We start from the raw sequence: 26,640 nt of genomic DNA, 5'->3' as shown, positions 1-26,640 counted from the left end.
ATTTTTTGCGAAAGAAATCGGAATAGCTCTAGAACTTTCTGAAAATAATCAGAAAACTTCTAGCGTATTCTAAAAAAATCAGTAAGCTTCTTGAACTTTTCTGAAAGCTTAAAACTCCAAAAATATGTGTAAATGTACAAAAAGCTTAGCACTTTACAATTTATTTAATCAATTTAGATTACGCCAGTCGGAGCACGCGTTTTGCGTGTGCGAACAGCTGGTATATAATATTTGCCTTTTCACCGTTATTTTTGCACTTCTCTACCCTACTTTCTTCTACAGCATGGAGTTCGAAACCTAAAATTAAATTCGAAAACAATTGGTTTTTTGAGCACCCAAAGTGCTCAAACCAGAATCACATTTAATAGCCGCCTGGTCGACTTCTCTTCATTTTTAGGTGTTTAAAAAGTCACCACAATTAAAAAATAACTCAAGTTTATACTCAAAGAAAAAACATTTAAAATTAAGGTTTCTGGACCACCATTTTTGGTTATTTCACTAAAATTCATAAGAAAAAGTGATTACACGGGTACTTTCCATTAGGGGTGCAACAGGCCAACCTGACTATTTAACAACAGCAATCCAATCATAATTTTGATAATAAGAATTACAACAGCATGCCCTCTTTGTTTCAATTTTCCTTTGGATGTCCACACTTTATTCATTGAGTTCGCTAGAAATGTGGCTTAAAGTTGGGACCGCGCTTTCGGGGTTCCGCACGGCACTATACCGAGGGTCACGGTGGTTTCTTTTTTCTTATTTTATAACTAATTAGTAGCATATACACTTATTTAATTAAGAAGGCTTATTCAAACTTTAATTGTGAAATACAAAATTTCAATTGAATTTAACGGATTTATGCTATAAACTTCGATTAAAAACAAACTTAATGATAAAATGTTTATTCGGACGAAATACACATTTCAATGGCATTGTTAGCATTGTTCAATTGCTCTACAAACATCTTCTGGTGCAGTTCCAGATTCGAGCTCCTTGATGATCGGATCGAACTCCGAGTGGGCGTAGTTTAGACAAGTCTGCTCCAAAAAAGGGATTCCTTTGAGTTCTTTCTTACATTCGGCAAGGAATTTCTATAAATTTTACAACTATTTTAGCCATTTAAAGAAAGTTTACTTACATCTTCAACGATATGGAGCTCGTTGTCGACAGGGGGATCGGTGGTGTTAACAGCCAAACGGCACAAGAAACAGTCAAACGCACTTGCTCTCTGTTCAGGGAAAACTAAAGCAGTGGTAACAGCAACAACCGCAACCAGAAAGAGAACAGTTTTCATTGTATCCTAAAATCTCGAATATTAACTGAATGTATGTATAGAAAATAAAACAATGTGAGATGTGCTACTCAACTTACAAGTTCATTTTATACTGATTTTATTTCCGCTCGATAACGGATGCTACAAACCTAGGCTCCATGTTTGTGCATAGGAAATATTCAGAAATCAAGTACACATGTAAGCACTTAAGGACATGAAACAGGAATTCTAGCCTACGATTATCAACGATATTTTTTTTGCAATCAACTTATACCTATGTCACAAAAGTTCAAAAAGCTCGGTAGACAATCTAAAATTTTTCAAGGACATATAACTAGGTAAACGTAATTTTTTTCTGCTCGTTATCGAGAGAACAAAAAAGCTTTCCACCTAAATCTTTTCTGACTGCCAATTAATTATTATCTGCGTTTCAGCATTACAAAATAACAACGTTCCCCAATCACAATTTTTTGTTTTTTTAGCCTCTCACTTAAAAAGGATATTTGATAAGCTGTTTCCGCCAATACCGTACCCTGTTATTTTTTGCCCTTCTCTTCCCAAAAACTCCCACAACCCGGAGTTCCAATTTTGCAAAAACAATTAGGGGTGTCAGTAAGTTATAAAAAGTATATGTATTCATCATTGTTTCTTTGCATATCGTATCATTTAACCGTATTTCTTTGATTAGTCATGCAGCCGCTTATAAACTTAGAGTCTATGAAAACCTTGCAATAACTTCCTGCCGACCAGCAACATTTTGTGGAAGTTTCAGTTAAAAAAAAACTTTTGGGTAAATACTTTTTTTAAAGTTTGGTTTCCGTAAAAGATTGCTTGCTATTTAATGTGTGAAACATTCAAAAAATAGTCTTGCACTCTTTTTAATCAACTGAAAATTACGATGGCATGCAATATCTATAAAATAAATAAAATAGTTTTTTGTACGAGGCTTAAAGTTATCAAGCGTGGAATAAAAAAAGGTAAAGGTTAAGGTTGTCCGTTTGGTTCAAGGGTGAGCCTAAGCCTCCTGCGGACAAGAGATTTATCAGGGTTGCTGGTGGCGTTTATATCTCTTCTAGTCTGAATTTAAGCCGTACCGGGACTAGCGGTATGGCCGATTTACCTTTCGTGAGCCAAATTCACTACCCACTTTCCGAGCCGGCTGGGTGAACCTTTGGGGTGAGGTGGGATTGAACTTGCGACCTCTTGGGTGACAGTGGTACACCACTACCACTTAGCCACCCGTGCCCCTGCTCCACCAGAATCTATTTTTAACCGTCTGGTCAATTTCTTTTATTTTTACTTGTCTGAAAAGTCAGCACAATTAAAAAATAACTCAATGAGGAAAGTTTAAAATTAAGGTTGCTAAAATTAAGGTTACATTTTCTTGTCGTTTCATCAAACTTCATAAAACAAGATATAACCCGTGTATTCCCCATTGCCTGCAAAGAAATTACTGATTTTTTGTAGTACTTATTCTATTTCCTATGTATGTATTATGAGCTAGGCATCTGATAAAAATTATTGAAAACATTTCACACGCGCTTGAGAAGAAGTTCTGGGTTAACCGGAGTACCAAATTCTGGGTTAACCGGAATACCAAGTGCCAATTTGTTTGAGGAGAGTCAAACGCGTGTGAGCATTTCAAACTAATATTTTCTTTGACTATGACTAGTTGAAAGCTCAGTTATTCATCTAATAACAAACTGTGAAAGTGTTCTTGAACAAATAACGTTTATATTTCTATCATATTCCAAGTTCCTGCAGATCTGCAAATGAGGCAGGTTATATGAAAATTTCAGACTTATAAAAGGGTTTTTTTTGAAGATTTTTTGTTCAGCCCAACTGCGAATTCTCGAGTTTTTGTAAGGTTCAGAGATGCATCCCCTGTTTCATTTTTAAACTCCTTTTTTACTTCATGGATTTTTCTATTGTTTGCTACAAATGTTTTTCTGGTAAATGATTTATTAGGTTTTAAGCCGATAAAAATATATTTGTTACGAGGTAAGCGAAGCAAGATTCAGAGGTACAATGGGATGGATGTTAAGATGGAAAGATTGTTGGATGCTGAGGTAATTTGAACGCTCACAGGGGTACAAAAAATAAACTGGGGCAAAGATGGGACACAGAATACATATTAAAAATTAACGGGGGAATTTTTCGTATACAGTTACATAGGAAAGAACAGAGTTTCAGACATTACGGGCAATTTGTTTTGTCACATTGACATTTTGAACAAAAAAAAACAATAATAAATGAGGTAGAATACATGAGAAACTTCAATAATGAGAGGAAGTTGGGGTGGATGAGAACAATGACGACAAATAGGAAAAACACATTTCGGCTTTCGGTTCAAAAGAAATAAATTGATTTATGACAGAGCAACATTCATCAGAAATATAATCATTTTTGTGATACAGAAGTAAGAAAAAGGTCCCTGAGTTGGTTGTGAGTTTTGACTTGGAAGGAGGTTTATGTGTTTTCAAAATCTTTGGAAAATGCCTGATTTTTGCTTCTGAATGAGGTGAAGATCATTTTCAAAAGTTCCTGATTTTAACATTAAAAGCTAAAACGGCGGGAGGTAATAATAAAATACTAAATTGTAGACTACTACTTTGGATATAGATATTTGGCCCCAAACAACTGAAAAGTGGATGAGGTAGGTTCCCTGAGGTAGAAGAAATTCCTGAGTTCAATGAGAAAAAAAATTGGTTCCCTGAGTTGGATTAAAAGAGAGTGTAATCAAAATGACGAGAATTGGGCGCACTAAACGGAGTTACAAAGTAAGAAATGAACTTGAGACTGGGGATGGGGGGTGTGACAAGAGGTAAGATATATGATGAGAGACCAAGGTGACAAATTCCTGAGTTTTGAATGTTCCTGAGAGCAATTTTTGAGGTGAGACAAAGGTAAAGTGAGTGCAGGAAAAAGCAATATCTCTCATCAATCCTAAGCAATAGAGGTTTTCAAGTGTTTCCTAATTGAGAGATACTACAATGTGCGAAAAACGAAAGTGGGAATGAAAGATACAATTCAGTGGCGCCTAGTTGTGGGATTTCAGAGCTAGGAAAACAATCAAAACCAATAATGTCAACTAGAATTGGGGAAAGATACAAAAAAATTGAGGTAGAATTGTTGCATAATAACGAAATTCAGAAGTTAGAAAAAAGGGCAAAGCAGTAAAGAAACAGCGATTAGAAATCTGAAGCCGAAAGCGCTAAATGCTTGTGGTTATGAAAAAATAACATGCCGCATACAATATACATCAGTATAGGTTTGGATAAAACAGTCCGGGGTCAGATGGGGATAATTTGGAATGAGCGTGAGTGTACGGAAGAGTCAATCCAGCGTGGCATCCATATAGTTAAAAGAAAAAAACAAAATGAATTGAGCATGTTGCAATTTCAATTTCCACCAAACTCAATTTAGTTTGGTTTTGCCTTCAATTCTCTCCAAAAAAGGCATTTGTGATTGAAATTGAAACATGCTCAAGTACAACAGAGAGAAAGTGTAATGAACATTGCCCGAAGGATGACTCGAAAAATTGGCATTCTATTGTGGACCTTGAAGAGGAGGAGATTGTGATTCCACTTTAGTTCGGATAAGATGGGTGAAGAGACTGATGTTTTGTTGAATTATTTCAATTAGTGGCGTTTCGCTCTGAAACACTTAAATTCAACAAACTGTAATAATCACAATCTTACCTCAGTTTTTGGAATATGTGCAAATAAACTTTCAAGCTGGCTCTTTATTTGATCGCTATTCAAGATGTTAGCTTCAGGCGATACTGTTTCCACTTTGGGCCTTATCAAACCAGCTCCGTTCAAATTGAACGGCATATCTTCTCCATATCTAAAAATTCAATCAATTTTCTTCTAAATTCAGACTACTGAACTACAATACCTTTTGCTTAACATTTCTGCCTGAGCCTCTTCTCTGTTGTGTTTTGTCTTTTTGGCATGCCTAACTCTGCGACATCTGGCTGCCAATTTGCGCATTGCCTCGCGGAATTTGTCCCAAAAGTCTTCCTCGTTTTCAAACTTGTCATATAAGACTTTTCTACAGACATCTGAAAACGAAAAATATGGTTTTATATCAATGTGTTAGGCGCCATACGTTGAATATAGCAAATTCCTTTGATTGGAAGATTTGCATAGTTCGAGTGGTTGAGACCAGCAACTGTGGTTTGTGACATGAGACGTGGTCCAAAGACACGCTTTTCTGCTAACTTCTTACAAAGCTGAATCATGCATTCACCAACTTCCATCTCTTCATACTTTTTGCCTTGAATGATCTGTTGAATAATTTGTTGTTCTGACACTGGTCGGAAAGCTGAAACAAATTAATAAAAATAAAGTTTGAAATGTGCAAACTCTACTTGGATCAGATGCTATTGCTTTTGGAACGGGGATTTCGAACATTGAAATATTCTCCTCGCTCAAATCTTGATTCCTAACAATTTTGACAATGTCGTCATTCACTGGTTTCTGAAAACAAAAGATGAAATGACTTGTGAAATTTAATACTTTATACAAACCCTTGGTTTTCGTTCTGGACCACCAGCCTTAGCAGTTCCGTTTGTTGTTCCATTGATTGGTGGGGCAACACGGAGTGGTGGAGCTGTTTCAACTGTTGGTACTGGATTTGTGAATAAAAACGAAGAATCCTTTAAAGCATTCAGAAATGTTTGTTGAGACGTCATGAGAGCAATTTCCTGAAATTGTTGAACTCTTGAACCAGTTTGCGTCATTTGGATCTTTTCGGTTCACGCGGTAAAACGTACAATTTGTGTGATCGTCGTTTCTCTTTTTTTTCGTTATCAGTTCGTCTCCAGTTTAATGGCGCAAATCGGAAACATACATTTTCCATTACCCAACCCCTCACTTTTTGTTGCGAGCTCTCTTTTTTCTCTCGCTACTTGACTACATATGATCAAACAACGATAAGCGAAATTTTCGTCTGTGCCGTTGACGAGAGAGCAAGAGAGAGTCGCGTTCAGTCTCAAACTAAGAGTGTTGGAACAAAACGTAGTGAGTGAAGGAAGAGGAGAAGTGACGAAAAATTCAACAAAGCAAACAAAACTCTCGACAGCTCTCCTCTGATTTCAGAGTAAATAGAACGGCAAAAAAATTTTTGGAAGTGTGCCAACTTTCGGTCTCTCCTTCCTCTTCCCCTAAATCTGTTCAAAAGTTTTACCTGTGCGCTGTGATTTGAAGAGGTCGGCGATTCACTGCCATCGCCAATTACGTCAATGTTTTGATTGTCGCCTGCGGAAGCTGAAAGAACAAATAAGAATGTATGTGAAAGTACACGGAAGACGAAGTCTCTATGTATTCTGTTCCCTCTATTCAAAAATGAACTCTTCTGATCTATTCGTTCGCTGCAAAAACTTGTGACTGAGCGCTGGTCGGCCAAACGAGCGGTGTCCTTAGTTTGCACTTTTTCAGCAGCCACGCTGAGTCTCGCATATTCTAATCGAATCACACTGCATTCTAGAGCAGCGGAACCTGCGTGAAAGCGAATGGAAAGGGAACAGAATTTCGTGTCGCACAAGGGCAGCTTGTGTGTTTGGTTTGCTGGAACGAGCTGGCACCAGGATAATGAATTCGTGCCGCGCTCTCCCCCCATCTTATTCAAATAGCTAGTTATTCGAGAAAGTGCATTTCCGCGTGACTATGCTGAATCTTGATCTTCTTTTTTTTTCTGAATCACATTCTAATGATGGATTGATGTCCCCAATAATGAATATCATGAATGATCATATTCAGCAAAGAATGGAACGAACAATTGTAAAAAAATTAGAAAGATATCGGAACTTATCAATTGTCTAACGTAATGTCTTCTTTTTGTGTATAAATTCCTAGACAGACGATCAAAAAAGCAAACATAGATAGACAGAAAAAGGGCAATACCGGCCCTTCAATTGCCCTGTTATTAATTACACTTCGTCGTCATTTCATAAAAACGAGAACTCCTCAATTTAACTGGGTGCTGCGATCACGTGAGAGAAAAATGTGAGAAAGGCAAAGTTTGCGATCAGAGTACGGAATCATTCGTTTGCAGAGTTCGCTTTTACTTCCACTTCAGGTTGCACTTTCAGCATCGCTCCGGATGCCAAAAGTTCACACGCTTTAGAAAGCTTCTGGTAGTGTCATTGTAAACCCGGCTAAAAAGTCTCACCTGCAGAACTGTCAGTTTTCTGTCCATTACTATCCACGCTGGAAGGGCCTATCCATTTGACTGTCTGGTCATCTGTACCTTGAAGAGATGTCTCACCAATTGTTGTTGGTATTTGTCCATTAGGTAATGTCGGCGATGCTGGTTTCAATGATGATCCCATTATCCATGGGTTCAACATTATTACGTTTTGCAATGCTGCAGCGGCTGAAAGATTTACACTTTCTATCAGATAAATGAATGTATCATTGCATGGCTCAGAACAAGTGGTGCTTGCGTTTTTTCTATTTGCCAGATGAACTCGCAGCATCTTTTTCTCGCATGTAAACGGCCAACAGTTGGTCTTTGCTATCTAACTTTTCACAAGAACTTCTCTTGCCCTATCTCTGACTACCAGTGTTCTTGTCACTGTGCTCTTCGAGCACTCGCTCAAACTTCTTATCTCAGCTATCAAAACGCCCCTGTCACTTATGACACTTTCAAAGCATTAATATCAGGAAAAATCGGATGATGCCACCGACATGGAACACTCGCAAGAACGGTTATGATAACGAAACCTATAATTTCATGAAAAAAGTAGGATAAAAGGATATTAAACGCTACGTCACTCAAAAGGGTCAAAGTAGAATGTGATTTTAACTTACGTGAGCTTAAAACTGGCCGTATCTGACCCGGGCACTCGGGCTGTGGAACGGTTGGTGTTTGAGCTACAGGTCGTTTGCGTAACAAACTCTGCTGTATCACATGCTGTAGAGTTGGCTGTGCTGCCAATCCTGTCGCATTGAATCCATTTCCAATAGTTGGATACAAAGGTAACATAGGCAGTATCAAATTCACTGCTTGTCGAAGATCGGTTACTTCTCTGAAAAAAAGAAGAAAATTAGAAACATTCATGGGTCTCATTAATTAAATGTTTAAATGTTTTTTGGCTATATTTCCAATTGAACAGATTAAAGAACCAACTTGAAAGCGCTCATATCTGATCGTATCAAATAATCAGATTTTAAGTGTGGCAATTGTAGTAGTTGAGGATAGAGAGCTGTAAGGGCTGGCAAGAGGGCAGCTTGGTGCATTGGCGGCGACGTCGGCGATGGATAAAATGTTGAAAACGGTTGAACGAAATCGTTCGAAGACGTTCCAGGCAGATCCATGACAACAGAAAGGCTTGATTGGGCAGAAGGACAACTACGTAGATCGTATAGTTCACGGTCCAAATTAGGCTGGATCGTGGTGTCAAAGTGACGTGGTGAACAGTTGGAGTTAAATGGTTTGTTGTAATACCGGAAAATTATCGGTTTGATAGGCTGATAGATAGAATTAAACGAGAACGGCAGAAGTGTATTAGAAAGAACTTTATCAGAACAATTTTCGTGAGGCCACGCCCACAAACACCACAAGCTGAATTCATTGTCAGGTGGCGTGGAGCACGAAGAGAAACAGAGAAAGGACGAAAAAAGCAGGAATGCTCGGGAGCGGGCCCCTGGCCAAAAAAATGGTAAGTGGAATAAGATTAATGGGCTTTACGGACATTGGATACATGTACCAAAGGAATTATAACGAGGAGAATGTGGGATGTAAAGCGAGATACTTGAATAACAAATGACTGTTTGAACAGAAAGATAGAAAAACGAGAAGATTGAGAACAGGAGAATATTCATTCACACAAGTGCATATCAGATTTATTTCTCTTTTTTTTTGTGTTTCTTATTTCTCACTAACACAGTCAAAAACCTCAGTAGAGTCGTGCTTAGTGTAAAGCGCATTGCATTCATTCTCGAACATAGGTAGACCTTGGCGGCGCCAAACGTACAGACCACGTTTTAAAATTGGAGACAATTCTTTGTCATGCGAAACGAAAGTTTCAATATAGAGACCACCGCAAAAACTGCTGTGCGCCTCGTAATTGTAGAAGGTCAATACTGCATATCATCATTTTATGAAGCAGTTCGTCGCCGGTGTTTTATCAATTTTTTTCTGTTTCGTAAAGTTCCGCACTAAACGGAAAATGAATTTAGAATTTGACAATTGGAAGTTGGAAATCGGAATTTCAAGCGGAGGTACTGATTGATATGAAGAGATAGAAAAATGAGATACGGTAGAAAGGGGAACGGGCAACCGTTTTTTTCTGTTTTCGGAAAAGATTCGCGTCGCTATCTTTTATTTCTGATCACTTATACTTACTACCTTGATTGTCTAAAAGGTTGGCAGATGGAGAAATAAAGAAAAGGGGGCCCACCAACGCATCACCGATTGGAATGCTACGCTCAACACGCATCTACTGAAACTGGTTAGAACAAGAATGAACCTTGCCGGTGAGGAAATTGAAAAAGAAAATTCAGGGCTGAACACAAAGCGCAGGGGATGCGGTTGATAAAAAGTGCATTACTCTTGATTGTACGCCTTAACTTTGTTGCAGCTTTGACCATCTAGATAAGGTCAGGTATTCGAATAGGAATGAGACTACGATAACTTTTAGGAATATGCCTTTCAATAAACTATAATAGAAGCACCTCAATGTTCCACTTGAAAACAGAAAATGAAAAAAAAAACGCCGACTCAACTACACGCTGAGGACCTGGGGGTGAGACGAGTAATCGGGAAAGTTCGTGTGTGTGTATGTCTGCCTCGGTGTCTATATGTAAGTCAGTGTGAGAGAACGAGTGTGTATGCGAACGGATTGGTTGGAAAAAAGTGCATCTGTACTATGCCATAAGATCTATCATGAGGCAACGCGATTGCCGAAAAGGCGAAATGTCGAACGACTCGTCGCGCTCTTCAGCATTTCAATAGTCTCACGTCGTCTGACACGCACACATACACACATACTCTGGCGTCGTTCGCCGTTCATCGTAACCAGGCACTTTCAGTTAAGCACCACCGTCCGGCCGAGATTGGAGAATTTTTTTGAGCAGAGTTATGCACTTCAGTTCTAGCATCATTTTATATGATTTATAAGTGTCGTTTTGGATTGAACTGTTGCAAATTATTATGTAGCATTGGAAAAAAAGACTACTCCTCGAAGATTATATTTAGTTAGGATAGGGAACAAAAAGACAGAAAAATAAATGAGGATGCTTCTGAAAGCTTGAGCACACGCTCTTGCACAAATGTACTTTCTGAATAGAGAGCAGGGGCGGAGTGATCGGATAGGGCGCCGCGACACACGCGCTTACATCTTTTTGAATTTCTCTGGATTATTCACAAACTAGGCTCAAATCAAACTAATTTTCAGAAGAAAATCGCTCAAGAACCTGGGATTGAGAAGCATTCAAAGATTCGAAACAAATTGAGACCTTGTGAAAATTGGTTTCGTTAAAGGTTTACCGAACCAGCATAGGGCTGCATTTTGTAAATAGATGGAAGAAAAACTAAAGACAAAATAGGAGGAGCGAAAAACTACACACGCACTTTCATGTTGCAAATTTCGTTCGAATTTTGTTCTTGCCATTTTTCGGCTAAATTATGGGATCTCGGTGGTTGGACAACAAGAATCTAAGAAACTGATTCGAAGCTAAACGAACAGACTGGTCATTGATATGCAGAAAGTGCAAGAGAGCACAACGTCCTGCTCCGTTGGCTCCTGGGGGTGAAATTTTTTTCGCTTGATCTTTCTCTCGCAAAATTTTTTGTGTATTTTGTCAACAGTCTTTACGCTCGCTCTGTCTGTTCTTTTTTGTTTCATCTCGCCAGGCGCGCAGCGAGACAAACGGCATAAAATATATAAAAAAGCTGGTTTTTATGCTGTGCGATTGGGAGGCGCAGAGATATGGTAAGAGGAGCGTCTCTAGGTAGAATGCGCAGAAAACTATGTTGTTCTTCTGCTTGATAGGAGCGCGCGGCATGGGAGCCCGGTGACTTTTCCCGCACCAAGGAAATGTTCGTCCTTTGTGTGCTTTTAGTTTTTTCGTCTCGGGAAAGCTCATCGATAGAACAGAACTTATGAAGATGTACCAACCTTAAAGAAAAATGTTTAACTTTTTCAAACATAGCGTCTGATCAACAAATTATGAAAACTGAACTTGAGCAAGGCTAGAGCTAAATATATAATGAAATGAAAAAAAAATTGTATCGGTTTTCATCACTCAAATACACACATATTTGTATTCGAAGCGTTTTTAAATACAATATTTTATTGTGTACATATGAATATCAAAAAAAAAACTAGAAATCCTGCAAATTTTTCTTATATACAAATCTCCTAATTGAATTTTTTGTCAATTGCACTTTCCGGAAAGATTAAAAACTGCATTAATAACTAGCAACTAAAAACGAAGTGTTCGGATATATGATATCCAAAGTGCAAGGATTTTGATTTTCGTTTGAAGATTTATATCGGCTTTCACATGCTCCCTCTTCCAGACGTTGCTCGAATTGTATTCCAACACATTTGTCGGAAAAGCACGTGCCCTTTGCAGTGGAACGATGATCTCTTCCCAGTGACTGAACAAGACGACGTGAGCTATCTCTTCCCAGATTGAGCTCCGAGAGCACTTGCCGATTGGATAGACGATGTCGAGAGTGTATTGGAATGAAAATGGGTCCGGAGCGGAAGAGGAAAAATAAATGAATGCAGTTGGAAGGACAGAGTGTGGGCGCGTGAGTCTATGAGCCAGGAGAGATGGACGCACAAATTCAGATGAAACATGGTGGAATGGATAAAAAGAAAAGTAATAAAATGAAGAACGAGAAAAACGAGCACAAAAATGATAATCTAAAGGCACACATACGTAGAAGGGGGAATGTGTACCTCTTGTGTCAGTTTTGGGAGAATGGGCTCCCATCAAGCTCTTTCCTTTTCTCTGGAATAAAATGATGACGATGATGAAACATTCCTCTAGATGAGCATGCGTGCGCACAAAAAGAGCAATTGGTTTAGGCTCACTGGACCGCACTCGGCACACACTATGGGGTACACGGTTCCACTTTTTTTTCTGTTGGACCAACATTTTATTTTATTCCTATTGCCGGAAGGGAAAGGAAGAAAAATGCTAAGAGCGGGCCTTATATAGAAACATGATGATCATTGGTTGCTGGCTATGAAGTTCTTCAAAAAAAAAAGAATATCAAGTTTGCAACGAGCAATGAAACCTGGAATTCTAAAAAGGAAAAATTTAAGAAAATAAACAGGATTTTGACATTTGTCAGTAAGCAGAAACTGAAACCCTATAGCACAGAAAAGAGCACAGTGAGAACACTTACTCTAGTTGCAAAAAGATTTCTAAACAAGGGCGGGACTTAATAGAGGATGTTCAACAAAAAGAATGAGAAGAACAGCAACACAACTACATGACTACTTTTGAGCCACTATGTTCTCTAGGGGTTCAAAAAGATCTATACATAGCTTGGCTGCATGAAACTGGAACCTTGTTCAAATGAGCATTCATTTGTTAGACAGCATCACTGCAACCTAATATCTTGGAATTTTGAAAAACGTGCCAGACGCGTGCCGAAAAATACGAATGTTTTATAAGTTCATGCCATCTCTGAATAATTTTAGACAATTATCTTTTTTTCTATAGATTCAGTGAAACCAGAAAAAAAGAAAACATGCTCGTTGAATTAGAGAACGGGGCGGAAAGAAGGAAACAAACCAATCCACAAATGGGAAAAGTACAAATCCGCATTAGTGTATTCGAGTCCGGAAATTCGCTCCAATTCCGATTCGCACCCCACTATATCGCGTGGAAAATGAAGACGGGAGAAAAAATTGGTGAGCTATGAGGGAGAAGTGGTTGCGCAACCGCAAGCCACCCAAGACGAAGAAGTTTACTCCCAGGAGAGTGGCGTCGACAAGTCCGTCAACTCTCTTCTTTCATTCTCCATCGTCCGTCCGGATGGTTCAATATATTAGGCCAGACACGTTTTGTTTAGGCTAACCAAAAAGTGGAAGAGAGCTTTGAGATATCTATCGGATTGGGAGAATTTTGGCTTTCTTCTCATACACTTCCTACAAACAACGCCGTGCCACACACAAAACTTAATCAGCTCTGCTTCCAAGTGTTGCTTTTTCAATTAAGTGTTTAGCATTTTATGGCATTTGCCTGATATACCAAGAAGTAATTTTGTGGTTCGACCACTTCTTGGCAGAAAATAGCCTTGATTACCTTACACACCTTTAGCAACAGTGTGTAGTGTATAAAAAGGTTAGAGTTGAAATGAATTGAGAATGTCAAAAACCGGAAACAACAGATGATACACAGAAGTTATTTGTTTCAAAATGAAAATTCAAACAGTACACTATTTCATGAAACGGACACAGTGGGAACTCTGTTAAACGAATTGTGTTGTTTACTGCAAAAAAATGTTTGATGGTGTTTCATTCTTTTTTTATTTTACTAGTGTTGGAAACATGCCAAGTTCTGGATACTCCAAAGTGTAAACAGCAAAAGGACGACGAGAAAAAAAAAAGAAAAAAGAAGTTGAGGACTCGAGTGTTCATTAGCTTGTAGTGCGGAAAGAAGAGCAAAAGAAGCAGTAGTAGCAGTAGTGAAAAAAGAGAAACTTGTGTTGAATGTCTTGAATGTCCTAAATATTCTGAATAGGACAAGATAAAGAAGAATTGAATAGAGTTATCTAAGCATGTTTCTATTTAGATTGATCAAGATCCATGTTGATTGTGAGAACCATTGGACATTGAATAAGAACAGATTACGGTGGGTGTGGACCTGATCCATGATGTAGTTCTTTAGAATGAAGAAGGCACAAATGAGAGTAGTGATTATCTGATAGTGCAATCTTGAACTGACGGGCACCGAGCAGTTGTTCTTTTCACGTACGCCTCCGACTTAGGATCCAGGGATCCCAAGAAATTTATTTTCTTGTGGCGGACTCGCAGACATCACATGTTCCCGTCTCGTTCTCCACTCATGTTGCGATGCAATTTTCTACTGAAGACTCAACCCTTGGTTAAATTGAAATGAGGAAAAAAGAGATGAGATGAGAAAACGAGAAGGTTGATGTTGCCGTTGGTGGCGGTCGGTCCAACAACCGATTTGAATCAACTTTGCCATTGTCTGCTATTATTGTTCGGCGCGGGCGTAAAGGGAGGACAGCTTTCTATTCGTCTCCAAAATGAATTTTTATTTTTGTCTCTGCGTTTTTCACCCTGTCATACTGTCTACAATTTCCATTCACCTTCCATGTACACCAATGCGCTAAATTTGCGTTTTTGGCCAGTTCGGCAGCATGTTGACAACCGGTTGCCGATCATCATCGAGAGCTTTGCGGCAAATCATAGTGATGCCAATCTCGCAAAGAAACGCAGATGAAACCGTAAGAGACGCTGCGGCATGGGAGGTCGGAATAAGAGAATGGTGAGGTAGAAAAGAAGGAGGAAGCAAAGTGGCAACTGTAGAACGCGCGATCTGTTTTCCTCTCTTCCGATTGGTATGATCTTTCGGTTCGACACATGGAAACATAAAATGAAAAGCAAAGAAAAAGTGCGACCTCTGCAGCAAAATGATTGAACGAGAAGACTCCCGCCGTCGGCAAACTTGGCGCCCCGCCACAGGTGGTCTTGTTCGAATTGAAACGAGAGAAAGAGAAGTTCACTCAAGAATAGAATGGTCGCCAAGATAGACAGACAGAAACAAAAATGATGAAAAGACAGGAAGATCAAGTAGGAAGATAAAATAGGCAAGCTTGACTTACACAGTTATGTTCGGTAGAAGTACATGTACTAACACCAAATTTTTTAAATAAAAACCAACCACAAAACAAAATTATAAGCTACTGCAACCTCTCATTAACAAATCATCAGCTGTGAAAGTCTTGAGAGCACTTGTTTTGGTTTTACTGGCATCGAGCCAAATGATTCTAGATTTCTCGGTTCAGCATCGATGAAAAAAAGAAGCAGGTGAACTAGAACTATTGAAACGTTCGAGCAGCTGAATGGTGACCACGAGGTCGTGGTTCCTACATGTATGCATGTGTGTGTGAAAAAGCAGGAAAAGACGGAAAGTGACATAGAGGGGGAGGGAATGTTTATAGGCGAATTGCTCTTTTTTCTGTGCGTGTCCCTCTCCCCAGGGTAGTAGTGCGAATCTTGTGTTGTATGTCTATTTTTTTCTATCCCTTCTCCTTCTTCTTCTGCCTCGGCTCCTTCTTCTTCTTCTTCTTTTTCTTTCATTCTGTCTCACCCGCAACGCTCATCACCCCCAGGGCGCGCTTCAGAAGCCGAGCACTTTGAGGGCGGCTCCATGCATGTGACCTACGACCAGCTTTTGCCCCCGACTGCTTTTGCGCGCTCCGCTCCGTCGACTAGGCGCTCGCTCTTGCTCGCTGGTCTTCGTTGTAGTAGTCACTTCTGGAACGAAGGGCGACGGCGACCATTGGCCTGCTCTGTCAGTGCCCTTCGTTGCAAAGAAAAGAAAAAGAAAGAAAAGGAAAAATGACGGACGCAGCCAGCTGCGGCAACGACGACATCGCGCGGAATGCTGAATGCTCTTGTGCTCAGTTTCTGCGTCCACTAGAAGCCTTTACAGAATTGCGCATGTATGCGTGCTCTCTTTTTGGATATGTGCTTTTTTCTAGAGGCGCTCTTGCTTCTTCTCTCCTCGAAAAAGTTTTTGGCGCACTTGTACGAATACATAAAGTAGTTGCCCGCAGGCTCAATGGAACTCAACATTTTTGAGCGAGAACTCTAACACTGATTTGCATAAGTGCACAGAAAAAAGACTTGATCAGAAATAGTGGGGTGTGTGACGCCATTTTTGGAGTGTCCAAACATAAGTGAAAGCTTTTTAAAAACAACACAAGGGTGTGAAAACAAAATTCGTGAAAAATGAACTTATTGCAAGAACAACTTCCACCTTTAACAAAATTTTGTGCAGCATCATTCACTGATTCATTTTAATAAGATTGTATGCTGAAATGATTGAAAGCTATAGTTCCATTAAAACTACTTATTCGGATCATTAAAATCACGAAAACAGATTTATTTTTTCAGAAATGTGTCATCTAAAAAAAACTTATGGTTAATTAGAATTGGGCAGGGCTTATTACCATTTGAGTTACGTCTGCGTCTCACTCAGCAAAAAGTCTGTGCACTCTCATTAGTAGGCGGAGTTTGATAATAAAAAGTGATCACGATTGGACAGAGATTTGAAAGAGAACCCAGATTTTGCAGTCACTACTTTATTTGTGTTATAGTAATTTTTGTCAGAATAGCGATAAAGATAGTCTAAGTGTTCGGGCGTTTAAGTTTACCGATTAGCGTCCTGGGTATTGTTTGTAAAAGAATCTTGCCGAAGGGTTCAAACGCAACTGACTCTAGGGAATCTGGGAAGGGATTCGATGTTGGAACGTGCTCGCTTTGATGGAACAACTTTTTGATGAATGAGGTTGAGTTCTTCTTTCTTTCTGCTATCTTCTTTTTTCCTTCAGTGAGCAAAGGCAGTGTTCAGTCGGTGATGCACTTTTTAGCTTTTCCAGAAACTAGCAGGCGCATGAAAAGGGGACTAGATGAAAAGGAGACTCAATGAGAGAAGGGCATGTGACAACTCCGTGGGCATGTGATGATGACTAGTCGAACAACGGAACACGCGCCACGCCGCAACATACACTTTGCCGACATACACTCACATAAATACACTTCAATTTTTTCTCGTACTCTCAAAGTAGACCATCAACATTCGCAGCAACCTCACGTCGGGGCTACTTACTGGGAACTTTCAACAGCATAAAAAGAGAACAACGTTGTTCTTCTGAAGCGATCTATAGTGCGTTTTCATAGCTGCTACTTGCAACAACGAAATAAACGAGTTTTTTTTCCAAAATGCTGTCCCGCCTATCCTACTATTCCAAAAATGTATAATAATTTGTAATAAACTTGCGTTCGAATAAATTATATATGAATTTGTCATGATCGTAAACAATTAAAGGAACTGAAACAAAAAAAGAAAAAGTGAGATTGCAAAAAATCGCAAAAAAAGAGAAAGAGAATGGCAATAGTAAATCGCCGAACGGAGAACTTTTTTACTGTTTACATTTTCGGAGTGGGTTGAAAAAAAAGAAAACGATGATTGTAGAAACGTGAATTTGTCATGTGACGGTACACTTTACTATAACACAGAAACCTCCTAGTGTTGAGAGTTTTTCAATATGAATCAGGTCGAATTCGTCTAATGTTGATCATGTTCCGAAAAATGATAACACGAGAAAAAAAAGAAGAGATCAACATTTCAAGAATATAATATCAAGAAACGAACGAGGAGCAGGAAAAAAATAAGGAGGAGAGTACGAGAAAAAGTTTTCGACAGAGCGGCTAACCTTTTCAGAGATGAAAAAAAGAAGGGCTCAGGAACGATGCAAATGAGATTAGTTTTTCTAATCTAAGCCTTACACATACGCATACTACTTTGTCCGGAAATGGGGAGCATGAGGACAAAAAGATGTAAAAAAAAAGAGGAGAACATCTAAAAGTAGAAAAGAAGGATGCCCTATGCTAAGTAGTTGTATAGTGCTTAGATGTCTTTTTTCTTCTTTTTTTTTGCTTTTTAGGGGATGTTTACAGCAATTTCTAATTTGGAACAGAACTACATAAATAAGAAGAACTTCTATGGAGTTACGTACTCTATTATTATTAAAATATAAATTAATCTCTTCTTTTCATTTACATTTCTTTGCTATTTAATCCGATATCTAATATGTTAATCCTTTATGTTCTTGCGAGGAGAACTTAATCGGCTATTTCTAGAAAAAAGAAAATAACTACTGTTGCCAAAATTGTGGTGTTGAATTTCAAATCAGGTTTAGACTGGTGTCCGTCATGAAGATGAAAAAGGAGGAAAAAAGGGGAAGAAACATAGGAAAAAAAAGCAAGGTCCGCGCACGCACAAATAACAAATTCTAGGCTCAGAAAAGAGGAATGTTTCCAAGTTATTTAAAAAGTTTCAAAAACGGAAAAGGGATGCACATAGTAACATGTTTCCGCTGGCTCTTTTTGAATGTGTCTTTTGATTTTTCAATTTTGTTAGGAACTCTAAACGAAGTGACTTTTTCGACGTTCTTTGAAATTTCTTTTAAAAAAAATGACACTGAAATTGTACTCATAGTTCATTCATAAAGTGAAAAAGAAGCAGGATATAAATTCAAAAAGATCTAATGCGATGAGCCCGTACTTGAAGGGCGGATGTGAGGATAATTCAAATGTTGACAGTGGTTTCTGTCAATACCAATATCATATGTTTCGAATTTCAAGGATCACGTGATCGGAAAAACATTGGAATGCCTCAAGCGTCCGACTATTCATTTTCGCGAAAAATAAATAAACTAATAGAACTTTTCAACTGCATGAAAATAAACGTACCAAAATTTGTGATTGTTTTCATGAATTCATGAAAGACCAGAAACGTATTGTCTTTAAAGTTTTTCAAAATACATTAAAAACAAGTAGAACGTTCAATAATAGAGCTGACCTAAGTTAAAAATAAAACTTTATGTGAGCGTATGAAAACAACTTAATATTAATAGAAAACAAAAAAAATTGTTATAACGAAGGAAAAATAAACACGAAAAACGATGCACTATTTTTGCTACACTATCTGAGAAGAAATGTATCATGTAAAGTATACGGGCACAACGGCCACGCTTAATTGGCTTTTTTGTTATGCTATGTTGGTTTCTTATTCAAAATATGTAGCAAGTAGTAGGTCAAGTTACAACTTGATAGCGCCAACAGACCTTCAAGTCCATATGACAGGGCATCTTAAGACCTGAAAAGGGGCGTCTGAATAAAACGAATAGACTTAAAAACAACACACACACACACACACACACACACACACACACGCATAGAAAGAATCGACCGCACGTGAGAGCAGGAAAGACGACACAACATAACAGAACACGAGAACATCATAAACAACATTTAGAATGCCAAGACAGTTGGTTCTTTTTTCTCTGTTCAATCGGAGTTTCACCATGTTTATCAGTTTAAGGGGTTAAACATCAATCTTTATCGAATGTTCAACATTTGATGATAAGTTTTTTTTCATAAAATTAATCTGAAAAGATAAAAAAGTAAAAAAAACGCACTTCCTGAGCTCAATACATCCTTGGCACGCAGCTACTGACTGCGTACTTTCCGTTCCATTTCCCCATTCCTCGCAATTCATTTCGTCTACCGTTGTTGTGGGGTAGCACTGTAGCAAGTTCATTGCCACAGTTCTGAAAATAAAACTTCGTTTTTGATGAAATGAGAGAAAACACTGAAAAAAGACACAAGATTTGATTGTTCGTCAAGGGGCAGACTGTGTCAAAAGATGAAGAAAATGAAGAGTAATTTTTTATATTCATTCAGTCAGTTCATATGCATAGTTACAGCCTTCACATTCTTTCACCTTCACGCAGGGCGCCTACAAATATTGGAAGACCTAGACCTCGAGGCTTTGAAACATTCATAGACACCGGTTCTTTAGTTTCTATAGTCAAATTCTCTCCACGTTGTTCGAATGCTTTCCTGACTTCTGCGCGGGTATGTATCATGAAGGTTTAGTGTATATATGTATGCGTGTATGTCTATTTATTTGATTCGTTCTCCTTTTTCCTCCCGTGCTCCAAGAGCAATTCTCAACGAATTGCTGCTTCGTTTCTTTTTGCCATGTTTGTGTATATGTCACGCCCACTAGTTCAGCCCGCGAGCAGCGGACCTTTACGATTGGCAAAGTGTACAACGAACACAGAATAAGAAACAAACGAGAGTGAATATTCAAAAGAAGGAAAAAAGCGCAAGCTCCTGAGAAGTGTTTAGCAACGTAACGTCTATAGGACAACTGGACACTGCATTCCTTTTCCCTATCCAAGTTTGAGGGACCTTTTTTTTCTAGAAAGACACAAGATATGTGATTCAAAAGGTAACGGAACTGAATGCGCAACAAACTGTTGATCAAGTGATGAGAAAGAAAATGATCATCTTACAATAAGAATGTGAAAAGAATCTAATAGAAATAGACATCTGAAATTTTGATGTTTTGAAACAACTTCATAGTTTCTTTACCCAATTCACACAACAATTGTAAAGACTCAAATTCCAGATATCAGTTGAATGAAGTGCAAGAAAAAAGAAAATGTCAAATTATACCTTTTACACAAATCGACCACAGACTGTTCAATTTTGGGCTCTTTTGGTTGGCCTTTGCCCATAACTCAACGGTATTCTGCAAATGAACAATTAAATAAGTGAAAAACACAAAAGTCTACAATAATTTAGAATTTACAAGTTATCCTATCATTACTTTTTTATGAAGCAAAACAAAAACACAGAAAAAACTATTCGGTTTTTGCTTTTTCGGAAGCAGCGATTTAAAAAAAATTACATAGACATAAAACTTATTTTTGAAAGAATCAATAGGTTTTTCAAGAGTTTCTAGAGTATTGAAAATTTTTCCAAAAAAAATAAAAGATTGTTTCTCTATAATTTAGCTTTCAATGAAAACTTTTTTCTCAGAGTTTGAATGTCAATAAATATCTTTAATTATAAAGCGTTTAAAAAAATTACTCCTAGAAAAAACTGAATTGATTGCAAATTAATCTTAATTAACTAACTACTTTTCGCGATTCAAAAATAGTTTTTAGAGTTCAAACTTTTTGAAGCAATAAAAAAAAATTTCAGTGCAGTACAAAAACAAAGGAATTCTCCGGAAAAACTTGCAACAAAATGTTCTCACAGTCATGTCTCATTACTTCAAGAATTACAGTTGACAAATAGATGTTTGTTGTTCATAACAAGTTTTGATTCTATCAACTGTAATTCATAAAGTGTCCGGAAATCTGAAGTCGAAAAAATGATTTGCATAAAAGTTCAAAGGGTCAAGCTTGGAAAAACCTATATACATTGCTTCCTTTTCCGGCTCATTCCGCGCCCCATTTTCCGAATGTTTTCAAACGTTTACTCTCCAATTTCCATATTATTCTTCTTTCATCCAGAGAGTTGTTGCGCAACCTAATAACCGAGTGCCACTAGCAGTACGAACCATCTCCTTTTCTCAAAGCACACTATTTTGCTCTATCGTTTCCCTCTTCCTTTTTCTTTTTCTTTTTCATCTTCTTCTTTGCCTCCCCCTCTACTTCCACAAATTCCATGATGGCGCAACGCTGCTTTTGCCCTCCTTCTGTTGTTGCGGCACCATTCGAAATGAGAAGAACGTGTGGGGTGGCAGAAGCAAAAATGCAACACATATACACAGAGCATGTGAGACGGAGAACAAGAAATAGAGAGTGGGAGCAAGAAGGGCGCAGCGGGGAGAGAACTGAGAAAAGTGTGCTCTTTTGCTCACGCGCTTCCCCGGGCGGCAGTCGTACGCTGCCATTGCTTTTCGTACTATTCCAACAGCGCCGGGGCGAATGCAAGTTTGCATGCATTAAATAAATGGGTGGCATAGAGACCTGCCATTGAACATGACCAGGTTTTGAAAATGGCTTGGGAAGCAACATCGAATTTAAAACGAAACGTGTAAGTAAGGCCTCGTGAACTAATGGAAAGAACAGCGTTGACAGGTGCTATTCGTCCGCAAAAAGGATTGACACAACTGACTTTTTTAGGAATTAGTGATAAAATCTTCAACAAAAAAATTTGAAGCGGAGTGATGTGTCATTAACATTAGAACATTTAATCGTCATGAAGACGCCTGATTGTAAGTACACCTAAAGTGCTGTGCCGAAACGATAAAAATTTAATATGTATGGTTGAGAATGTCACATTTGTTCGATTGAAAGCTAAAAGTTATACTAAAATTTATACCTAAAAAACTATTGTATCACATTTTTCGGAAAAAAAAAAGTTTTTGTTTTGAATAAGAAACATCTATTGACAAATTGGAAACTCTACGATGAACTAAAAGCAAATAAATATCTTTAAATGAGTAAAATGTGTTTCTTTTACAGGAAGTATAGAAAAATCCTGCGGAACTATAAATAGATTTAGACGGAGAGACGAAGATTAGAAAATACAACAAAAAAGAAACTCGCGTTGTTCTTTTACCAATCGCAACATTTCCTATGTTCTCGAGTTGTCCGAACGATTTTGTGGACCTTATTTGTTTAGCTAGGGAAGTTTGTCAATAGAACTACCAACGAAAAAAATGTGGTAGGTGACGGAGATGAACGAACACAACTAACTTAAAATGACCATAGCTCGCCAATATAGACTTTCAATTCGAAAACTGTACTTTTTGGACAGAGAAAAAAAAAACATCAGGTCAAGAAAGTGCGTAAATGGGTTGGCTGTGAATGAAAATTTAGAAATGGATATTTTTCAAAGCCAAAAAATAATTGCAAACGTAACACGATGAGCATGGCACGACAAAACTCGGTGGCAGTTAACGATCGGTACGGGAATGATAATTTTTCCGCGAGCGCACTAGAACTGAACTCTTATGAGATGGACAGAATGGTCAGTATAAAAATACTGATAAAAGCATGTTCTTGACAGACAATAGCCAACATTTTACAAACTTATTATTTGCTTTGCCCACCAACTTTATTAGTAGTTTATCACTTTCTGTCTTCAGAATTAGGGACTGAAAAGTTATTAGGCAAATTGTACAACAAGAATGTGCTTGAAAAGAAAAAAAATAAGATGAAATGTAATTGGGTGCACATCGAGTGAACGAGAAAAACAAAATCGGCAGACGGAGGAAAAACAATTTGAATTCGATATTCGAATTCGAATTCGCTAGTGTCAACTGAGAATCATGTGAGTGAGAGAAAAGAAGGGCAAAGAAAAACTAGATCATGTTCGTCGTATAGCACGGATTTCCTTTTTCATTCCATTTTTTCAGTTTTTATCCGAATCACTATATTGATAAGAACATTTTTATAAACCACTTCAAATTTGACATTTAAAGTTTTTCCAGTTGTTTTTTGTTACCTAGACGTTTTTTCAAGTTAAACCTAGGTGTTCGAGTGATTTTTTACTTTTGAGAGACGCATAATACCGTAATCAAATCTAGCTTAATTTGAGAAAACATTACTTACCAAAAAAATTGCAGATTTGTCAGATCTGGGAATGGAAGAATGCCCGGCGGACACCAGCGTGGAATAGACGACTAACTGCAGAAAGCGCACGAACGCGGTACTTCGATAGAAGCGGAGAGAGGCGCTTGACGACGAGACGCACTCCCCTGCAGAGATATATTGCTATTTGCCAAACATACAATGAACTGAAGAGACGTAGAGACCTCCCAGCGCCCGAAGCCTATGCTGAATTCGGGGAGAATTTGAGAAAATACAACGAGGTTCCTCCGACTCTCCCCGTTTGCCAGTACTATTTTACGCCACCCATGCCTGCGCCTCCTTGTGAATAAAAAAGAAAGAACATATAGAACGGATCGGCGGGCATGGTTGAAACATCATGCTAGATCAGGAGGTGATAGACACAAAAACGACAGTCGCTTCTTTTGCCGCCGCTCCCCTCTCCGATTCTTTTTCTTCTTCTCAGCCTGCCCCGATCAACCTCAATCGGCACGATGTTGAGTTTCGGCGGTTATTTCTTCCCATTCGTCACTGAGAAAAAAAAAGAAACACACACATGAAAATACATTCAAAAAAGAGACAAAAAATTGAGCACTTTTTTCCGAGTGGTCCGTCCTCCGAGTCTCCAGGGATGCTCAGGATTTTAGGACAACATTTTTTATAGGAAACAAAACCCATGGTCAACACAAGTATTCTTCTAATATCCGAAATATCTTCTTGTGTTCAAACTACCGTACTCCCCTGTTCTCAAGGGCAAATGGTTAGCAGTTCCACTCTTCCGATTGTTGAATTTGAGATTCGCACATTTTTCTCTAGGCAATTCCCTATTTTGAAACATTCTTCATTACACATTCGGTTTTATTTGCCTTCATGGAATTTGTTCTCTAGGCGCACTTTTCTCGAAGAGATCCTTCTCCAAAGAACATTTGTCAGTGGGAGCGGGACGTGTGAAGAAAGATAGAAAACAATGATGATGATGAGGAGGGTTGGAGAAAAGTCCAGGAAAAAAGAAAATAAAAATGTGCATGTGCACTGAGGCTGAGGAGTCCTAGAAAGTCTAGAGAAGTCATTTGGAGATGAGAAGAAAGAAACGGAGATGGGGACGACAAGAAACAGGACCATTTATTTTTGTCTGCCTCTCACCCGTTTTCTTTTGTGTGTGCAACCATGTGATGATGAACATTTGCACTAGTTCCTTCATTTCCTACATTTTGAAGTGACTCGCAATAAGGGGCCGATAAGAAAAATGCGAAAAAGGCCGTTTGATTCCGCATTTCACACTTTAGTTCAATATTCCTTCGGCATTCATAAGCACAATGCACTTATCGGTGCGGGAAAATGTAACACACCAAATTTGAATCAAAAACTACTGATAAGAATTCTCGCTTTAAACAGTCTTCTCAACTCTCATTCTATTTCTCTCTCACGCACTTTTTAGCGTACACTACTGCGTTGGAACCTGGCAAAATTCGGAAAAGGGTGGAAAGAAAATATGATTGCAAATAATAATATTAATTGAAACTCGCTTCATCTTTTTACGTCTCTGGGCACGGCTTGTGTGATGATAGGTTGTCCGTGAACGAGACGACGAACCGAAAGCGCAACGAGGCCTGATAAGGCGGGAAAGATTTGAGAATGTGTTAAACAATATGAAGCTGTAGATTGGAAAAATATAAATAATCGAAACGAAAAAGTGGCTGCGAATCGAGAAGTTAGAGACACGGCAGCAGAAGAACGACCAGTCACCGAATGGAAAGCTCCAAATGCTCAATGATGAGGAGATAGATGTTCTCACAAACCCACACAGATGTACTTTTTCTGGAAGATGAAGGAAAAAGAACAGTTGTCCATCTCCCGCAAGCCGTTCATCATGAGCCCCCCCCTTCTCGCGCCATAGAAATTGTGCAATCGGTATCCATCACCGTCTGTCGCAACACTTTGTAATCCGTTTTGCATTGCCAATTCATTACACTCTTGGTATGTTTCGATATCTGTCTGTGTTCAATTGGGTGCTCTCAAAAATCGACTTTTTGACGTACATTTTTCTGTCTGTTTTCCTCATTTAAAACCTCACGCGCCCAACGCGGTCAGCTGTTTCAATGCTGATTGCATATTGAAATCAAGACTTCAATTTGAATGAAAATGCAAGGGTGGTTTTTTGTATTGCAAGATGGCAAGATGGTGGAAAAGTTGTAACTAAGCTGTTTCGCCGCTCAGAATATTAGAAGAACTAAAATACATAACGTTCTACAAAACCGGAAAAACTAGCCACATCTGCCTCGCAACATTTCATTTACGGTATTCATATTCGCATTCATATTTTCGACATCGTCCGCCGCCTTCTTCTCACCAAATCTGCATGTATTGCCGAATACGACACACAGGGGATTGCTGGACCCTGGAGAAGGAAGAAGTATTGGTGGCTCACCATGTGTACGTTTCAAACATCCATCATTTTATGACTCAAAACTCCAACATTCATTCGTTTCTTTAGACGCGACGGCGGAAGAGGGGCGGGAAGCAGGGACGGGCAGAGCCGAGCCGCCATAAAACAGAAACACATAAACAAACACAAATAGTGGGATGAATGGAAAAAGTGTATTTGAATAATTCGAACAAAAATGACGCCTAAATAGTCTGGCACGCTTGAAGATTCACACACCTGCATAAAAATAGTTTTATTTGAAACTAGTACACTTTATGTACAATAAATATTGGGGAAACATCTGAATTCTGAAACATTTTTTCTCCAAAAAAAATCTATTAAATATCAGTTTAAATGAATGAAATCATTTTTTACGCGTTTAGTATGATTAACATGAATATACAAATCATACGTTTCCATCAAATGTATTATTTTTGCTTATTATCCTGGTAAAATACATTTAAATACTTCTTGACAGGCATTGCTCATTTGAACGATAAATTAGAGTATAATCATTTCAGTAAGAAAAAACAAATCATAAAGCATCCTGTCAAAGTCGGGAAATGATAGTTTTGAACGATGCGTATCTGAAAATTATAGTCTGATTACAGTTGGAGTCCAGCCAGTGACTTTCGAGAAATCTAAAGCAGTGCCGCATGTTCGAACCGCTACAATGTTAGAATAATGATATGGGTTGTTAATTATTTCACCATTCGCCAAACTCCACCTTTAAACAAGTAAATAATTATTTTCAGCAGCAGGTAGACCTTGAAAATAGTACATTGCTTCTGATATT

The 26,640-nt window shown here is 38.4% G+C and overlaps 2 protein-coding genes and 8 non-coding genes across 11 annotated transcripts; 2 read left to right on the top strand and 8 right to left on the bottom strand.

Moving 5' to 3' along the window:
* Window positions 1-886: 886 nt before the first annotated feature.
* Window positions 887-1,306, bottom strand: spp-9 (Saposin B-type domain-containing protein). The gene is made up of 2 exons (NM_077517.4): window positions 1,139-1,306; window positions 887-1,091 (listed from the first exon to the last, which is right to left on the bottom strand). Exons 1-2 carry the CDS (start codon window positions 1,292-1,294, stop codon window positions 936-938), a joined length of 312 nt encoding a protein of 103 aa, NP_509918.2. The 5' UTR covers window positions 1,295-1,306; the 3' UTR covers window positions 887-935.
* A 1,912-nt stretch (window positions 1,307-3,218) lies between these two features.
* lin-14 lies at window positions 3,219-23,530 on the bottom strand. 2 transcript variants are annotated; one of them, NM_077515.5, is made up of 12 exons: window positions 23,423-23,530; window positions 20,529-20,604; window positions 19,484-19,615; window positions 8,092-8,309; window positions 7,451-7,654; window positions 6,467-6,546; window positions 5,808-5,984; window positions 5,649-5,757; window positions 5,387-5,602; window positions 5,174-5,339; window positions 4,975-5,122; window positions 3,219-4,930 (listed from the first exon to the last, which is right to left on the bottom strand). In NM_077515.5, exons 2-12 carry the CDS (start codon window positions 20,588-20,590, stop codon window positions 4,823-4,825), a joined length of 1,620 nt encoding a protein of 539 aa, NP_509916.2. In that variant the 5' UTR covers window positions 20,591-20,604; window positions 23,423-23,530; the 3' UTR covers window positions 3,219-4,822. The 2 variants fall into 2 exon arrangements, with proteins under 2 accessions (NP_509916.2, NP_509917.1); NM_077516.7 differs by lacking the exons at window positions 19,484-19,615; window positions 20,529-20,604; window positions 23,423-23,530 and adding an exon at window positions 8,411-8,729 and having other exon boundaries at window positions 3,240-4,930.
* On the bottom strand, window positions 4,166-4,264 carry T25C12.12. Its single transcript, NR_102209.1, has one exon. It is a non-coding gene; the product is annotated as a small nucleolar RNA T25C12.12 (small nucleolar RNA).
* Window positions 4,490-4,597, bottom strand: T25C12.11. Its single transcript, NR_102208.1, has one exon. It is a non-coding gene; the product is annotated as a small nucleolar RNA T25C12.11 (small nucleolar RNA).
* T25C12.5 lies at window positions 12,835-13,014 on the bottom strand. The gene has a single exon (NR_072136.1). It is a non-coding gene; the product is annotated as an Unclassified non-coding RNA T25C12.5 (non-coding RNA).
* T25C12.6 lies at window positions 15,788-15,908 on the bottom strand. The gene has a single exon (NR_072135.1). It is a non-coding gene; the product is annotated as an Unclassified non-coding RNA T25C12.6 (non-coding RNA).
* T25C12.7 lies at window positions 21,560-21,914 on the top strand. The gene has a single exon (NR_072134.1). It is a non-coding gene; the product is annotated as an Unclassified non-coding RNA T25C12.7 (non-coding RNA).
* Window positions 23,531-23,758: 228 nt separating the features above from the next.
* On the bottom strand, window positions 23,759-23,996 carry T25C12.9. The gene has a single exon (NR_072132.1). It is a non-coding gene; the product is annotated as an Unclassified non-coding RNA T25C12.9 (non-coding RNA).
* T25C12.8 lies at window positions 23,785-23,966 on the top strand. The gene has a single exon (NR_072133.1). It is a non-coding gene; the product is annotated as an Unclassified non-coding RNA T25C12.8 (non-coding RNA).
* Window positions 23,997-24,303: 307 nt separating the features above from the next.
* On the bottom strand, window positions 24,304-24,427 carry T25C12.10. Its single transcript, NR_072131.1, has one exon. It is a non-coding gene; the product is annotated as an Unclassified non-coding RNA T25C12.10 (non-coding RNA).
* Between the last annotated feature and the right edge of the window lie 2,213 nt (window positions 24,428-26,640).

Source organism: Caenorhabditis elegans, chromosome X (genome assembly GCF_000002985.6).
Source record: "Caenorhabditis elegans chromosome X".
In the NCBI taxonomy this organism is placed as follows: Eukaryota; Metazoa; Nematoda; class Chromadorea; order Rhabditida; family Rhabditidae; genus Caenorhabditis; species Caenorhabditis elegans.
The sequence above is the reverse complement of the archived record's forward strand: the minus strand, read 5'-3'. Positions and strand labels throughout refer to the sequence as shown.

Bases quoted from the DNA above. Each gene is read 5' to 3' on its own strand.
- lin-14 (NM_077515.5), bottom strand. From the start codon at position 20,590: ATGGGCAAAGGCCAACCAAAAGAGCCCAAAATTGAACAGTCTGTGGTC. The intron at 6,547-7,450 runs GTGAGACTTTTT...TTGTTCTTTCAG, and splicing joins GAAAACTGACAGTTCTGCAG to CTTCCGCAGGCGACAATCAA. The intron at 4,931-4,974 runs GTAAGATTGTGA...TAAGTGTTTCAG, and splicing joins CACATATTCCAAAAACTGAG to AGCGAAACGCCACTAATTGA.
- spp-9 (NM_077517.4), bottom strand. From the start codon at position 1,294: ATGAAAACTGTTCTCTTTCTGGTTGCGGTTGTTGCTGTTACCACTGCT. The intron at 1,092-1,138 runs GTAAGTAAACTT...TAAAATTTATAG, and splicing joins AGCTCCATATCGTTGAAGAT to AAATTCCTTGCCGAATGTAA.